Source organism: Macaca thibetana, chromosome 13, assembly GCF_024542745.1.
Source record: "Macaca thibetana thibetana isolate TM-01 chromosome 13, ASM2454274v1, whole genome shotgun sequence".
NCBI lineage: Eukaryota > Metazoa > Chordata > Mammalia > Primates > Cercopithecidae > Macaca > Macaca thibetana.
The window spans coordinates 18,661,418-18,678,838 of record NC_065590.1 but is presented as its reverse complement, the minus strand read 5'-3'; the positions used below and the strand labels follow the sequence as shown (position 1 = coordinate 18,678,838).

Genomic DNA, 17,421 nt, shown 5'->3' with positions numbered 1-17,421 from the left:
TGCCATGAGGCTCTGACCTGAAGAAATATCTGAGAGCTTGGTAGGAGCTCTGGGGAAATGCTAAGACACTTTCTCAGGTGTGGAGTTCCTGGATAGAATGGCCACTGAGGCACTTGCAAAGTTCAACATGCATTTTATTCTAGAAAGGTCTAGGTATTTAACTACAGAGCAGAATGGACACAACTCTTGGCACATTCGCAATCCATATCTCTCTCATAAGGAGGGGACCGCCATTATCTGGTCCGTGAAACGGTCCCATTGCTCTTGCCCCGAGGTTGGTTATTCCACTTTAGCCCTATATCTTTCATAAAGGATTTCACATTTTTCTAAAATACACATGAGTATTATTTATAATTGACAATCTCCCCTTGGATGATTTAGGATATACTTCTGCCAAGACGAGAATTCAGATGTTAAATATTATTCAATGTCAATTATGCTGTGATTATGCTGGAAGCTTTTTTTATATTCAATTTTCATTCATTCTGCTTATGACTGTAATTTAAATAAGGGATTTTCTTTATTGCATTAAATGTATTATCAATGCAGTGCTATAGCTTAATAACTGTACCATGCATACAAGTTTAAGTATTTTCTAAGATCTTGAGCCAAATTAAAATAAAGTATATTATGTCTCCAAATTGGAGAAGAAAATTTATTATAATTCTTTTGAAGACTGCAAAAGAAAACATAGACAACTGCAGGATTATTTTTAATACTGAAAAAGATTTTGAAATATTTTCGTCACAGTGCTATGGAAACTGCAGTTGGTAACAAGGAGATACCTCATCAGAGTAAAATGTACATTGCTTTAAAGTTGAAAAAATTGCCATTGTTTATTAAGATTTTTATGGACCAAAAGAAACGTAATTGAATGATGTATCCCATCAATTTAAACAATTTCATATTCAAAATGTTCTTAATGTTCCAAGTAATCATTCAGGCCTTCACCTGATCAGATTAAGAGAAGTTCAGATATTTGTCTTTGGTCCTCCCTCTGAATTGTCCAAGAACTATGCAGCCTGAAGGGGCTGGCTCCAAGGCTGTGCAGAGTGGGAACTTGAGGATGTGACCACCCACAGGGCTCCTCATGGCATCCCTGCTCACTGCAGGCTACTTGTAGGGTGGAGTCACCCTGCCCAACTCATTTGTAAGAGGAGGCACTCTGAGGTGTGCCTCACGCTTGATAAGAGACTTTAAGACTGTCATATTAGGAATAGGCACTGAAACGACAGCCGATCATGTGTGCCAGGCACTGTACGTATGTCATCCTATTTATCCAAAGAAGCAGATAGGGCCAGGCGCGGTGGCTCACACCTGTAATCCCAGCACTTTGGGAGTCCGAGGCGGGTGGTTCATGAGGTCAGGAGATCGAGACCATCCTGGCTAAAATGGTGAAACTTCGTCTCTACTAAAAATACAAAAAATTAGCTGGACATGGTGGCAGGGTACCTGTAGTCCCAGCTACTCGGGAGGCTGAGGCAGGAGAACTGCATGAACTTAGGAGGCGGAGCTTGCAGTGAGCTGAGATCGCACCACTGCACTCCAGCCTGGGCAACAGAGTGAGACTCCGTCTCAAAAAAAAAAAAAAAAAAAAAAAAAAGTGAAGTTCTACCTAACCAGGGACCCAGGTGTCTAAAAATTAAAAAACAAAGTCTTAATTTTTATTCCTTTCCAGGAATAAAAAAACCCGTCACTTGCACTGATGATATTTACATTGCAATTACCTAGAGCAACTGCTTTGAAAGCTTAAATAGGTGCACAGCATCTATTTCTCAAGCTTAAGAACTTTCCTCTGTCACCCTCTCTGTCATGGGAATGGCAACATTTGTGTAGCACTAAATCACATCTGTAAAGCATTTTGCAACCTGCAGATGGAGAGTGTTCTGAGCAGCTCAGTGACTGATGAGACCCCCTGCTGCAAGTTTCCCCTGATCCCCTGTCCTCTGCTTAGCTAGTGGGAAAGGCTCTCTTGCAGTTTCCGGAGTAAAAACCAGGGGTTTCTCTTCCCCTTGGAGGCTTCATCTATCACCTCCAGGAAAATGACTCCCAGATTCACACCCCCAGCCCTGACCTCCCTCTGGAGCCCTGTTTGAATCATATCCCTAACTGCCAGATATCTGTACCTCCCTGCCTGCTAGCACCTCTAACTCATGTGTCTAAAATAAAACTTCTCCTCCTGCTACCTCTGGCATTTAATCAGTGGCCGAGGAGGCTATCTTTTTTCATGTGTGTATTCAGCAGGTGTCTACTGAGTACCTGCTGGTGTAAAGCACTGTGCTTGTTAGTGGGGAGGATACAAGCTTGAGTCTGCTACTCAAGAGCTCAAGTTCAAGAAAGCAAGATAAGGCAACTGTGAGAGAGAGGGATCAAGTCAGGATGAGAAGAACAGATGTGGTTTCAGAAGGGATTCAGGAGGGAACACGCTTTTGTTGAAAGAAATTTACAGGTAGTGAGTGCCCATTGTTTGCTTAGTATTTTCCACACTGCTGTCGTTTCCCAGAAGCAGATCTTAAGAGAAGGATTTGTGGCCAAGTAGTTTATTTGGGAGGGGACCCCCAGGAAACATCAACAGGGATTGGAAAGGGACTTAGAGAGGAAGCACGAGCAAATCAGCAGGTTCACTGTGGGCAAGTTAGCTTGTGTGAGGCTTAACCCTGCTAGGGGACAGTGTAAAGCTATCCCTCCTGAAGGACAGGATAGCTGTCATCTGCCATTGCTGAGGACTGCCCCTGGTGTTTGCAGCCTGTGCATGTGGGCACAAGCCCAGAGATGTTGGGTAGCAGGGATAAGAGGATTCAAGTGTGATTTCACAGCCTCCACTGTATGAGTTTTGTCTTACTAAAGCCCCCATCAACACAGTAATTTAGGCCAGGTGTGGGGGCTCATGCCTGTAATCCTAGTACTTTGGGAGGCCAAGGTGGGAGGACCACTTGAACCCAGGAGTTTGAGACCAGCCTGGGCACATAGGGAGACCTAGTCTCTACAAAAATTTAAAAAATTAGCCAGACATGGTGGCATGCGCCTGTGGTCCCAGCTACTCAATAGGCAAAGGTGGGAGGATCCCTTTAGCTCAGGAGTTCCAGGCTACAGTGAACCATGATTATGCTACTACACACACACACACAAACAAACAAAAAACCAAAACAAAACAAAACAAAAAACCCAAGGCCAAAACCAAACAATAAACAAGGTAATTTAACACTGTGGTGTTTAATTCCTCTCACCTCAAGTTGTGTCTTAAGCAGCCTTGATAACTTGCACAGTGACAGTTAACAGGCTTGAACCCTAACAGGAGAAACAGGCTTGAACCCATGCCTGGTGGACTATGTAGCCCACAGTTGTGCCTGACATTCACATAGCTGGGAGATCATGGAAGACTGCAGGGAGGAGGAGGCATCAGAGAAGAGTGGTGAATGCGTGTGGCCATTCTCAGAGTGCAGGTATCAGCCATGGCTCAGAGTTAGTGACACCCTCATATCCATCTCCTCTGGGTGTTAACTAGACAGGTGCCCTGAGCTCTCACCACCCTCTTTTGCTCTTTCTCAAGCCCTGTGTCATCCCAACTCAGGCTTCCTCACTGAGGCTTTCCCTCCCTCTCTCCTTCTCTCTCTCTCTCCCCCTCCCTCCCTCCTTCCCTCCCTCCCTCCTTCCTTCCTTCCCCTGAAGCACGGTGCTCTCTGGGGCTCTGCCCCAAGCATGCCTTTCTCTCTTCTCCATGGGTGAAAGCATTTGCTCCCCTGGGTCTTCCTACTGCCTATATGCGGATGAATTCAAGTCTGTATTTTTAGCTCTGGTCTTATTCATGAGCTCCAGGGGCTGGGTGGATGTAAAATATAGACTCAAGTTCCCCACTTTGGATGCAAGTCTTGACTATTCCACTCAGCAGCAGTGTGACATTGGGTTGGTTACATAGTCTCTTTTTGCCTCAGTTTCCTCACCTGTGAAATGAAGGTACCACATTAATACTTGCCTCATAGGGCTGCGTGGAGGAAGAATGAGTTCACCAGGACAGAGAGCACGGTGCTGTGGCTGGCTGCCAGTTCTCACCCATGGCTGCACCTGTTTTTGACAGTTCCATCCTGCCCTTCTAGAATGCCAGTGTTTCAAGGGAAGGTCTAAGACCTTGCTGGTATACAGTTGGTGCTCAATTTATAGGTTGTTGAATGAACTCCCATGGACATAACTGAAACCAAGGTTCTTAGCACTGGACTCTTTACTCCTCTGTTATTTTACTTTTCAGTTTTATTTATTTTATATATATATATATATCACACACACACACACACACACACACACACACACACACACACACACACACATATATATCTATCTCTATTTTTTTTTTTGAGACAGAGTCTCACTCTCTCACCCAGGCTGGAGTGCAGTGGTGCGATCTCAGCTCACTGTAAGCTCCACTTCCCGGGTTCATGCCATTCTCCTGCCTCAGCCTCCCGAGCAGCTGGGACTACAGGCGCGCACCACCATGTCCAGCTAATTTTTGGTATTTTTTATTTTTAGTAGAGACGAGGTTTCACCGTGTTGGCCAGGATGGTCTCATTCTCCTGACCTTGTGATCCGCCCGCCTTGGCCTCCCAAAGTGGTGGGATTACAGGCGTGAGCCACCGCGCCTGGCCATTTATTTATTATATTTTTGAGACGGTCTAGCTGTGTCGCCCAGGTTAGAGTGTGGTGGTGCACTCTAAACATGCTGCAGCCTCCACCTCCCGGGTTCAAGTGAGTCTCATGCCTTAGTCTCCCGAGTACCTGGGATTACAGGTGCATGCCACCACATCTAGTTAATTTTTTTTTTTTTTTTTGGAGACAGAGTCTCGCTCTTGTTGCCCAGGCTGGAGTGCAATGGCATGATCTCAGCTCATTGCAACCTCTACCTTCTGGGTTCAAGCGATTCTCCTGCCTCAACCTCCCAAATAGCTGAGGTTACAGGTGCCCACCACCACATCTGGCAAATTTTTGTATTTTAGTAGAGACAGGGTTTCACCATGTTAGTCAGGATGGTCTCGAACTCCTGACCTCATGTGATCTGCCCGCCTCGGCCTCCCAAAGTTCTGGGATTACAGGCGTGAGCCACTGTGCCCGGGCTAATTTTTTTTATTTTTATTTTTAGTAAAGACAGGGTTTCACTATGTTGGCCAGGTTGGTCTCGAACTCCTGACCTCAGGTGATCCGCCCGTCTCAGCCGCCCAAAATGCTGGGATTACAGGCATGAGCCACCTTGCCCGGCTGCAGTTTTATTCTTAAAATTGTGGGAAAATACATAACATAAAAGTGACCATTTTACCCATTTTAAAGTGTATAGTTCAGTGGCATTAAGTGAATTTGCTTTGTTGTCATCCTGTGTTAGTTTTTAACCAGTAACTTCCAATTTTGTGTCTCCCTGCATCAGATTTTTTCTTGCCCCAAATGAGCACATTTAGGGTTGCCTGACTAAACCTGCTTCAACCCCACACGGTGCAATGCCTGGTAGAGATCCTCCAGGGTTCTGCAAATGGAGCTGCTGCTCAGTGCAGTGACGCCTGTCTCATATAGAGGGGCTTCGTTGGTCGTAAATAATGTGTATGAATTTGGTTTCCCAGTTGAAAACAACAAAAATGGACTCTGGTTGATTTAACAAAAAAGAAACTAAGGAAATGAAATTGGGAAATCCATAGGATCAACAGCAAGACCAGGAAAGCAGTGAAGGCTACAGCCCAGGCTTACCAGGCGGTCACGTCCAGGGTTGGCCTGTTGCCAAGGTGTGCCCCCGCTCTGAGATGCTACAGGCCACTCTGCCCACCAGGCGGGCACCAGGTTGCAGGCACTGCTGCTGCTGGCCACCTGCCCCACAGTGGCTGAACTCTCGGTGCTTCCTCTGCTCAGGTCCCTCTACTTCTCAGAGTGTTGTCGGGGAGGGGAAGCTTTTGACTGGCTGAGCCTGTCACATTCCCACACCTTAGCAGAGTGGGGTGGGAGTTAGAATTATCTGACTATCACCACGTGGAGCATCTTCCAAATCTAAAAAGAAGTTCAAATTTTGGGCAGCCAAAAACCTGACATATAGCCGTCCAGTCCTGTTTCCTCTGAGCTTTTTCTCCTCTGGACAGACGCCCTGTGTTCCTTCAACTGAAACTCATGGATGAGGCCTCCGGATCCCTTACCACATTGTCATTAATTTTTGGTACCCAGAATTGGAAGTAATCTCACAAGTCTGAGGGACAATGGGATTATTTTTTTCCAAACCCTGACCGCCCCTCACCTTAACTTTCATGAAGGCATCTGAAGATTTCATTACTTCTCTAGTCAGCCGTACTACATAGATGACTCATGTTGGCTCACGGGATGCTTGTGGTCAACTGAAATCCCCAGATCTTTTTAGGAATGGCTGTAAAGCCAGGTCTTCTCAATTATTTACTTATATAATTGGCTTATTGAACATGTGCAAATGTAACCGAGTAACATAAGACCGTATTTGTAATACTTCAACTATTTAGTTCACACCCTTAAATTCCCTCACACTGTAGCGTAGTGTACTTGGCGACTTCAACCAGAAATTGGAAACTGGCGGTCTATGGGCCAATCTGACCACACATTTATTTTGTTTGGCTAATATGGTGGTTTTTGAGAACTGAATCGGTTGCCAACTGTTGAACATCAGGAGATGTCATGCAAAAAGCAGCACTTCCAACTTCTCTTGAAAGGTATGAAGATCTAGCAACATTTGGTCATCATTTCCCCAGGGCTGGAGCTGGGCAGCAGCTACTTCCTCTGAAAGGTGCAGACGAAGCTCACTGCAGTCCCCACCAGGCCCTACTGCCTGGGGTTCACCCTGCTTCATTAATTTTATGCCCTGCCCAGTCACTGTGGACATCTGGGTGCATAGTCTGTGTGTCCTGTGGGTGCTGGTTATGGCAGGGGCAAAAGGGGTAAAGTGGAGGCAGAAGAAAGCTGGGAAAGGTGGGCTTCAGTAGCCCTCTCTTGCTCTTGTCTTAGGTTGTGCAAGATAAAGATGTACTGAGGGCAGAGATGTGGCGGTGAGCTTCTGGCACGGGCATCTGTTGTTCTGACTGCCCAGCATAGCAATTCTTCTGGAAATTCTTGCTTCTCCTGTGTGACTACAGAGAGTGCTGCCAGGTTGCAGATGATCCTGCTCCTGTGGCCAAGGCACACGGGTCCAAAGAATGACCACTGGTCCATGCTAGTGATAAGAGTTTTAGAACTTCCAGGAGTGGCTCATGTGGTTGGAAGAAAGGCTTATGGAGCTTTGACCATGTTTTCTGTCACGTGGGTTGGGAAGCAGAGGCAGCTGGTGCAAGAAAGTGAAGGGTCGAGTCATCAACTAGAGACAGGGTCAGCAACACACAATGCAGGCTCTCTATCTGTGTTAATCGGGCCCAGCTCTTAGCCTGGGATCCTATGAGATGCCTCTTACTATTAGTGTATATTCTGCTTCCTTTAAAATCTACCTAGAGTTGGTTTCTGTTGCTTGCAACCAAAATCACCCGGGGATGTCATTACAGGCAGTCCTTGCTCTCTGTGAGCCCTCCCAGTGCCTGACGGGTCCCCTCTTTATGCTCCCCCTTGGATGCTGTGTCTACCATCTGCTCTTGGATCAAGTATCCTGGGTCCTCTCAAAAATTCCCCTTATTCCTGAGCAAGGGTAAGCGTGAAAGGTGGTTCATGTGAATATGTTTCCATGCACTGCAAGGTGTGTGCCCTTCCTTCAGCCCTCAAGGGAAGCCAGGCAGCTCTGGGATGCCTTCCATCTCACCCTGTTGTTGGCACTGATGTAAATCATACAGATGGAACTCCACACTGCTGAGAGACATCTGGGTTAGGAAAGCCACCTGCTGCTATCAGAAGCAAAGTTTCCGGGACTAGCATCCTGATATAAGCACAGGGTATGTGTAATTGAGATACTAAGATCTGCCTTCAAATCACGAGAAGGTGGAGAGAGAGACAGAAAGAGAGAGAGAGAGAAAAGAGAGAGAGAGAGAGACAGAGAGAGAGAGAGAGAGAGAGGTGTCCTTTCATTCATTCTCCAAGTATTTGTTGAGCACCTACTATATGCTAGGCACTGCCCTAGGCACTAAGGGTATTATAGTGGAAACGATCTGTAGCTTACAGAGAGCTTACACTGTAATGGCATGTCAGCTTTATGTGTTAGTTCTGGGGATACAAAAATGAAAATTCAGCCCCAATGGCTTTACAAGTATGAATATCACTTTCCTCATCTGTAAAATGAGTTTAAAATAATTATCATAGGTTGGGCATGGTGGCTGGCCCCTGTACTCCCAGCACTTTGTGAGGACGAGGTTGGAGGATCTCTTGAGCCCAGGAGTTTGAGACTAGCCTAGGCAACAAAAGGAGACTCTGAAAATTTAAATTAAAAAAAAATTTAAATTTAAAATTCAGCCAGGCGTAGTGGCGCACCTGTAGTTTCAACTATTCAGGAGGCTGAGGTGAGAGGATGGCTTGAGCCCAAGAGTTCGAGGCTGCAGTGAGCCGTGATCGCACCCTGCGCTCTAGCCTGCCTGATAGAACGAGATCCTGTCTAAAGCTATGTAAGTAAATATAAATAAATAAAATAATTATCTCGCAGAGCTGTTTAGAGGATTAAATAATATATATAGCACACTTTTGGCCTTTCAGCCTCAATAAATACTACTTTTTTCCCGAATAACAGAAAGATCATACAACTTCACAAACCACAAGGACAGGCTGGCCGGTAGGCGGGCCCTCCGCGACTCTTCTGATTTTAGCCGTGGCTGAACCCGCTGTGGAGCGTCCAGCCAGTCCTGGTTTGTGCTGGGCCCCGGACGGGAACCCAGCCGTTCCCGACGGAAACGCAAAGCGGCCACGAGGGGGCAGCGCACGGCAGGGAATCTTCGCCGCCGACCCCAGCCCACCGCCAAACTTCCCTGCTGCTCTCGGTTCTCCTGTACGTACTTCCGTTGCTCTGACGCTCCCAGAAGCCGGGGCGTCGGGAAGGAGAGCGCGAATTTCCCCTCCTCTGCGCCTCCGTAGGAAAAAATTGGAGCGGGGTTCACGAGACTGCGCCGCAGCGGGCGGTGGAGCCCCTCGTACAGCACCGCCAAGGGTGCGGCGCGAGGCCGGGCGCCTGGCGCCAGGGTGCTGGTCGGCGGGCAGCGGCGCCAACCTACGACCCGTGACTCCGGAGAGCCAAGGCTGCACCGGGAGGAGTCGGCGCGGGCCCCGGGGTACCCCCTTCAACCGGAGCGCCTTCCCCTCCTGCCTTGAGGGACATCCCCACACCTACACCCGAACGAAGCTCCGGGGCTGTCACTTCTGCACGCCGCTCGGAAAGGAGTCAGCACCGGGAGCGCTCCGGGGAGTCGTCGGGGAGGATGCCCGGGCGTCGGCCGTGTCCCCAAGCTGCTCGCCGGCGCTGGCGAGGAAGGCAGTCGGGATAACGCCGCCCAAACTTTCCTTCGCAGCAGCGTTGGCAGGAAACGTCCCTCTCTGAGGCTCACGAAAAGCCGAAAAAGACTCGGAAGCCTGGAGGAGGCAGGGCCAAGCCTGCGCAGGAGGGGTTCCCTAGAGCCCTGGCAATGTCCTAGGGGACGAGGCTAATCGCCTGCGTGCGCGGCGTGCGCCCAGGCGAAGGGAGGTCCTGCAGGCGCGGCGCCTCCTTCCCTGCGCCCCGCAGTGACCGTGACCTCCGCGCGCACCCCCGCGCACGTGCTCGCGGCCGAGGAAGAGGAACGGTCCGGCTAAACCCTCTGGAGAACAGCGACTTGCGAGCAGGCCAGGGGCGCATGGAGGTGCCGCGGGGGCGGTGCGGCTCGCCAGCTGCGCGGGGGAGCGCGCACGCCGCGCCCCGGCCTCCCCGGGGACCTGGCCGGCCGCTGCCCGCACTTCCTGCCGCTGGTCTCCCAGGCGCGAGCCACCGCTTACAGCACAGAACCCATTGAGCTTCGGGCCCGGCAGCACCCCCGGTCCCCGCGCGGGGCGGACGCGCGGCGGGACAGGTGTAGCCGGCAGCCGCTGGCGCTGCGCGCAGGACTGGGCGGGCTCGGCTGGCAGGGAGTTAGCTTGCTGCGCGCGGAACTCAGGTCCCCGCCACGCAGGCCGGTCGGCGAGCCACTTCACACCGCCACAGCCCTAGCCTCGGGCCACCAGCCGGGGTGAAGAAAGTCACGGCGGAGCCCGGCTCCCCGGTTCTGATGCCGGCTGCCGGTGGCGGGCTCCACGCCGGCCCTGGGACCTAGGCAGCCGCGCGAGACCGCTGCGGGCGCCTCCCCCATGCTGCTCGGAGCGTCCTGGCTGTGCGCATCCAAGGCGGCCGCCGCTGCTGCGCAGAGCGAGGGCGACGAGGACAGGCCAGGCGAGCGGCGGCGGCGGCGGGCGGCGGCCACCGCCGCGGGGGCGGGCGAGGACATGGACGAGTCGTCGCTGCTGGACTTGCTGGAGTGCTCCGTGTGCCTGGAGCGCCTGGACACCACGGCCAAGGTGCTGCCATGCCAACACACTTTCTGCCGCCGCTGCCTGGAGAGCATCGTATGCTCGCGCCACGAGCTGCGCTGCCCCGAGTGCCGCATCCTGGTGGGCTGCGGCGTGGACGAGCTCCCCGCCAACATCTTGCTGGTGCGCCTGCTGGACGGCATCCGTCAGCGGCCCCGCGCGGGCACCAGCCCCGGCGGCAGCCCGCCCGCGCGTCCCGTCCCCGGCCAGAGTGCGGCCCCCACGCTCGCGGGCGGCGGGGGCGGCGCGACAGGCAGCGCCCCGGGTTCCCCGATTTTCCTCTCCGCAGCCGCGGGCAGCGCCACCGGCAGTCTGCGGGAGCTGGCGACCAGCAGGAGCGCACCGGTGGCAAAGGTGGGTATCTGTCTCCGCGGAAGTGGCCACGGCACGTGGGAGTGTGTGGGTGCTTCAGCGTGGGGGCAATGATGAGGTGTGGAAGAGACCAAGCGTGGCCTGGTGTTGGCCCACTCCGCTGTTGCTCTTCCTCCAACTTCCCTTGCTCAGTGGCGGCATCCGGTCCCAGGGCACCTCGTCGCTTGTTCACGTGCGTCCCGTCCTCTGCGGTGTGGGCACGCCTTCCTGTCCCGCCGCTCACCCCCGATTCCTTGGCCGGACTTGTTACCCTGCGTCTTCAACTTAGCATCACCCTTGCATCTCTCTAGAAACGGGGACCTTCTTCCTCTGGATCCCCAGGCACTCCCTCTGCACACTCTGGGCCTGCCGGGAGAAAAGTTAGAGCTTAACGTTTGTGACTGGGCTCTGATGGCTGCATTGGGAAGCCGGCGGGCCTCCTGCCTGCGGTCTGGCTAAGGAGGGGAGGGCAGAAGGCAGAGTAGGACTGGGGTTTGGAAGAATGCTGATCGCAAACTCCTTCTAGTCTAGAAGGAGTTGATCTGGAGGCTCCAGGAGCCTTTTGACCCAGCCCTTTTTGGACTTGGCAGTGTCTGACCAGAAGCCAAGGTCTTCTCCTGGGCTCCCAGGCAGGGTTGCATTCCCACGGGGGTTATTTATTTTTATTATTATTATTTTTGGTACAGCCGCATTTTAGGGCCTTCACTGCTTCTGTTTTAGACGAAGGACCTTCTCTGGATGGCTTCAGTGATTTGGTTTTAAAAGCGTCTTACAGCTTGTCTTTACACACCCTTGCCACCTTGTGAACTGTCATCAGGGAAGAGGGCATGGGATGCTGGTTTAAGTGGGAACAAAAGGACCCGGGTTTTGTTAATTTGTTTAAAAGGGGAAAAGCTCTTAAATGTTAAAAGAACAAAACAAAACAAAACAAAACGTCGTCTATTGGAATAATCATTTGCTTTAGAAACAACTTTATTCCTCTACTTTTGACTATTTAAGGAGTTGGTGATGCCTAGTCCTTCCACCATGTGTAATCCTGAAATGCTGGGAACATTCTAGCACCTGGTTTAGGCAGTACTGCCAATCTCTAAGGTTAAGGTGGGAATTGGACAATGAGATCACTTGGACACAGGAAGGGGAACATCACCCACCCGGGCCTATTTTGGGGAGGGGACGGGGCGAGGGATAGCATTAGGAGATATGCCTAATGTAAATGACGAGTTAATGGGTACAGCACACCAACATGGCATGTGTCTACGTATGTAACAAACCTGCACGTTGTGCACATGTATCCTAGAACTTAAAAGTATAATAATAAAAAAAAAGGTAAAAAAAAAAAAAAAAAATTTTGGATGTTGACCTTGAGTTAAATGCCATTCTTTGCTGCAATGGGCTTTTTTTCCTATGGATCAGGAATAATGGCGACAGTCAGGGGTAGTCACTGGGGGTCACCTGGGGGCGCTGCCTGCCGAAGGGGAATTTTTTTTCTTTGGTTTTAATTGTGATTAAATCTAGCTAAATGCTTGCGTTAGAAATTTTCAAACTCTTCCTTCCTGGCCTTGTTGCTGTTTTTGTTCGAAGGTATTTATAATTAAATATCTTTATTTGCTGAATAGGCGGATTACCTTCTTCTGTTCTGATATATGGTATTTGGAGCCCTGCTTCTGGTAAAATGCTGGGACATTCTGATGACCATCTCTTTACAGATGTCCTCCTAGTTTATCTTGGGGGACTTGTGTTTGACCAGGAGGTTAGGAGGTAACCTCTGAAATGTAACAGGCTGAAGCTTTGATGCCACTCTGGGAATTCTGTGGCATTTGTAGTACCTTTTAGAACTTATCAAAGGGGTTGAAGATTGGAACTTTTTAGTAGTAACATTTAGTAGTAGCAGGAAATTGATGTTTTACTTACCATATTTTGAGACCCTTGGTTGACTTTCCTTGTGGGTACATAGTCATGTTCATGACTTTTTGTGTTTGGGATGTTTCTGGATGTTGTTTAATAGACGAGCACTTATTTAACTAATAACCAGGAGTCCTGCATGCTGTATTCACACTACACTAGCACTGTACTACCATGTTGGGATAATAGCATTAGGTCCAGCACATGCTTCAGGGGTGGGAAGGATTGTAATACCGTATCGGGCATTGAGCAACCCTATACATTTGGTTGACAAAGATTTCAGCTGAAAATTACTTTAGATACTTTACTGTCCATTGGAATTGCTTGACTCCTCCCAGGAAAGTTGAATGCTGGGTGTTGTTGCATGTTGTTTAATAGAGGGACACTTACTTAACTAATGTGCCATGATAGGTAACCATAAATATGACAGTCCCATCATTTCCCAATTAGAAGCTCCTCACATCTTCTTTTAGATGTCAATTAGGATATGTATACTTTTTTAGGTAAGAAGGTAAGTATTTGTGTAGCTTATTTTATTAATTTTGTTACAGTTAGACCTTGTGACAACATTATTTTCAAAAAAGTTTTAGTTTCTATTTGCTTTTACTGGCAGGGCACGAAACAGTGTTTTCCTGAACTCTTTACCTGCGTCTTTTTCATCGGCTTTGGTGATCGCCAGAGTACTTGGAGTCCCCTGACGTGGTTAGCAGAACCTCTCAGCTGTGCTTTCACCTGAGCCGTTTGAGATAAAGCACGTTTTTGGAGTCAGTTAACGCTGCTGCCCCGGAAATCATATACCCAGTGACGAGTACCCATAGCCTTAGATCGGGACTTGTTGGTGTTTTTATATGCCTGTTGGCAAATACTGTATGTGTGTTGCTTCTTTGTTACTCCTTAAAATGACCTTTAAACAGTCCTGTTTTAATGGTACTATCCAACCCTTGCAGTTGCTAATGTATGCTAAATTTCTCAGGCCAACTTGTTTGTTTATTGTTTTGTTTTCACTATTTTGCAAGAAAATCCCTTTAACATCCCAAGCTAGCATCAATCAAATTGTTTCAGTGCAGTGAGAATCTTGCTAAAAGGGTTTTGTGGTTCCACATTGACTAATTCAAAGCATGCTTTTTAATGTAAGTGATTTAATAAGGACTGGAATATAAGACAATTCCTTTTTTTTTTTGAATTTTTAAAAAAAATCCTTGACTTATATTTGAGCCTATACAGAACATCTTCTGCAGTTCACCTGGACTGTACTAGGCACTATTATAGGTGAACAAGACTGGCTTGGGCTTTCTTTTTTTTTTTTTTTTTTGTGAGATGCAGTCTCGCTCTGTCACCCAGGCTGGAGCGCAGTGGCGCGATCTCCACTCACTGCAAGCTCCGCCTCCCAGGTTCCCGCCATTCTCCTGCCTCAGCCTCCCAAGTAGCTGGGACTACAGGCGCCCGCAACCGCGCCCGGCTAATTTTTGTATTTTTAGTAGAGACGGGGTTTCACCGTGTTAGCCAGGATGGTCTCATCTCCTGACCTCGTGATCCGCCCATCTTGGCCTCCCAAAGTGCTGGGATTACAGGAGTGGCTGGTGTCACTCCAGAATTCAGTGAGGGTTATAAGGAAGGACATTGTCACAAATTAAAGAACTCTAGAAAGCTTAAGCAGTGCCTTTGATGATACAAAGGTAGGCATTAGAGCCTAATTAGTTTATCTGCATTTTGTATCTTGAGGTACAATGGTATATGTTCACATTGGGTCTGTTTGAAAGTCTCTTCCATGTCTCTTTGACAATGTGACTGGGACTTAATGGAAAAAATATTTTAAGTTGGAGAATCATAAAATTATATATGTTAAATATTTTATAAGCACACACATGTGTGATGCTTCCACCATTTTTTGAGTACAGGGCTGAGGACCTTTCTTTCAGTTCCAGATTGTCTTTTTAGCTGAAACCACAGTCACCTTTTATGATTTTCTATTTGTTTCTTTCAAATAGAGTGAAGACTAAGACTTTCAAAGGATTCTGTGTAGAGCAGCTTTTAGATTTTATATAGGTCCTCCCTGATAATGTTTGATGTTCTCATTTACACCTGATTTGACCATTTTATCAGTGTTTGAGTCTTTCCTGCATGGTCATCTTGATTTCCCAAGGGGCCTTTTTTTTTTTTTTTTTTTTTTTTTTTTTTTTTTTTTTTTTGCGTTCAAACTTCTTCCCCTGTTACAAACTATTGAATTATGGTGCATATTTAGCATTATAAGTACAAGTTGCATTAGCATAGTTGGGAATAAGGACAACAGATCCCTGATAAGCACAGGCCTCCCCAGGCAGGAGTGGCTGGCCCAGCCTTGCCAGGCTGTAGTCTCCGGTGGGTGTGGGTGACTTTGGCTGTGTTACAGAGGACGTGGAAAGTTGACTAGTCCAGCTGGTCGGCTAGTGGAGGCCGGGATAGAGAGGGTGTCTATGGTATCTGGAAGCTAGTTACCATGTTCTTTGGCTCTCAACAGTTGAACTGCTTATGTACCCGAGATTTTGTGTTGAACGTTTTCTAAGTACCTGCTGCATGCTGGGCACTTTGACTTATATCACCTTATGGAAAGTTGACAATAATCCTGCCAAGTGGCTGGTCTAATTATTATTTTGAGGCCCAGAGAGATATTTGGGCAAGTCAGAGAGCTAGGATGTGATTGAGTTAGGATTCCGTTCCTCTGCCCTTCTGTCCAGTTTGGCTGGATGGTTGGGGTGTTGTCGTGGTTTGGTCTTGGATGTCATAAGGACTCCAGAGGAAAAGACCAGCACTTGGGGGGCCTCACAGAAAACCAGACAGCTCACAAGAGAGTAGACAAGTGGTTGATATGACAGCTGAGTTACAGCAAAGTCCTTTTCAGAAGGCGCCTGAGCGTGGAAACAGCAGTTTGTAGCCAGCGAGTGGATAATCTAAATTATTATTCATTGAGCACCCACTGGGACCAGGCGTGGATGAAGCCTCTGCTGTGGGCTAAGGGTTGAGCGGTGTTGAAGTGTGGCTTATCTGGCCCTTACTACAACTTGGTGAGGTTGCTAGTTATATAGGTAGGGAAATTAAGGCTCCAGAATTTCATTGCTGAGCGGCACGCAGTTAATAGGGGTGTTTCTTGGAAGATTAACTTTGGCCTTGGTTAGAGGAGTCCTCTTACTCTACCACAGGCTCAGCTTGTTAGTGGCAAGATTCTAAACATAAGCAGTGGCCACCCCTTCCATTCACCACGCCTCAGGGCTGCAGATGCTCTTCTGTGCAAGGCTGCTGTCTTGTAAACCCACAGAGTGTGCAGAGCGGCGTGGCCCACAGGAAACAGCATCAAATCTGTTGTGGCTTTGGCCACAGGTGCCAGGCAGCTCTATTAATATGTAAGTGACATGAACAGGACATTAGCCTGAGTGGCCGAGCTGGCTAACACAGCAGCTCTGCCCTCTCCCCACTGATCCATACTTGGTGTGTCCTTCTGCTCTGCTCTTGTGTTGGCTTCACTTTCATCCCTACCCCGTACGTCTCAAAGAGAGGCCGTGGCTTCAGGTGTCACAGTCCCATGGCAACACCCAGTAGTGGAGACAGTAGGGTTTCTTCCCCTTGTACTTGGTCTCCCAGTCGGTGAGCAAATGGTACCCAGCCCCAACCCCATGTTTCCCATCACACTCTTGGGGACAATGTTGCCTTCCAGGCTGGTATCTGAAGCCTGCACACAGGACTACCTTTTCTCTTGAGGCAATGTCCTGCCACCTCCCCCAGGACACGTGGAAGGAGGGGAAGGACTGGTGGGAATCCCACTGAAGGTGGTTTTAATCCTGGCTTCCACACTTTCTCACTATGTGCCCTGGGCTAGCTTTCCTGAGACTTCTTATCAGTGAATTAGGAATACTGTCTGCTTCGTATTTTTTTTTTTTTTTTTTTTTTTTTTTTGAGATGGAGTCTTGCTCTGTGGCCCAGGCTGGAGTGCAGTGGCGCGATCTTGGCTCACTGCAAGCTCCGCCTCCCGGGTTCACGCCATTCTCCTGCCTCAGCCTCCCAAGTAGCTGGGACTACAGGCATGCGCCACCACACTCGGCTAAATATTTTGTATTTTTAGTAGAGACGGGGTTTCACCGTGTTAGCCAGGATGGTCTCTATCTCCTGACCTCGTGATCCGCCCGCCTGGGCCTCCCAAAGTGCTGGGATTACAGGTGGGAGCCACTGCGCCTGGCCCTATCTGCTTCTTTGGATAAATAGGATGACGTACATACAGTGCCTGGCACACATGATTGGCTGTCGTTTCAGTGCCTATTCCTAATACGACAATCTTAAAGTCTCTTATCAAGCGTGAGGCACACCTCAGAGTGCCTGCCTGGCTGCTGGTGGATTTGTGGTATTTAGTATTCTAAGTTAAGGATGTGTGTGTGTATATGTGTGGATGTGCATGGGTGTGTGTGTGTGTGTGTGTGTGTGTTGTGAGTCTGATACCACGCTTTGCCTCTAGATTCAGTCAGCCCATGTTGTGCAAACTGGATTGTCAAGCATTACTGGGCATCTATGCTGAGTAGTTGCTTGAATCTGTTGGTTTCCTTTTTTAATTTTCTCCAAGTTTATCTTTATTATCAGAGGCAGTGTTTCTGATTCTTACAAACTTCATTAAAAGGGAAGAAATGTCTAAGCCATAATCTGCTTTAAAAAAAACAGCAGGGG

At 48.7% G+C, this 17,421-nt stretch overlaps 1 protein-coding gene and 1 pseudogene across 1 annotated transcript in view; one reads left to right on the top strand and one right to left on the bottom strand.

The window, feature by feature from the left end:
* Positions 1–9,053: 9,053 nt before the first annotated feature.
* Positions 9,054–10,265, bottom strand: LOC126934385 (uncharacterized; annotated as a pseudogene).
* Positions 9,919–17,421, top strand: part of SH3RF3 (SH3 domain containing ring finger 3) — a 376,001-nt gene continuing 368,498 nt past the window's right edge. Inside the window, exon 1 of the mRNA XM_050753008.1 lies at positions 9,919–10,836. Within this exon, the coding sequence (XP_050608965.1) occupies positions 10,264–10,836 (573 nt within the window). The 5' untranslated portion in view covers positions 9,919–10,263. The remainder of the gene's footprint in view (positions 10,837–17,421) is intronic.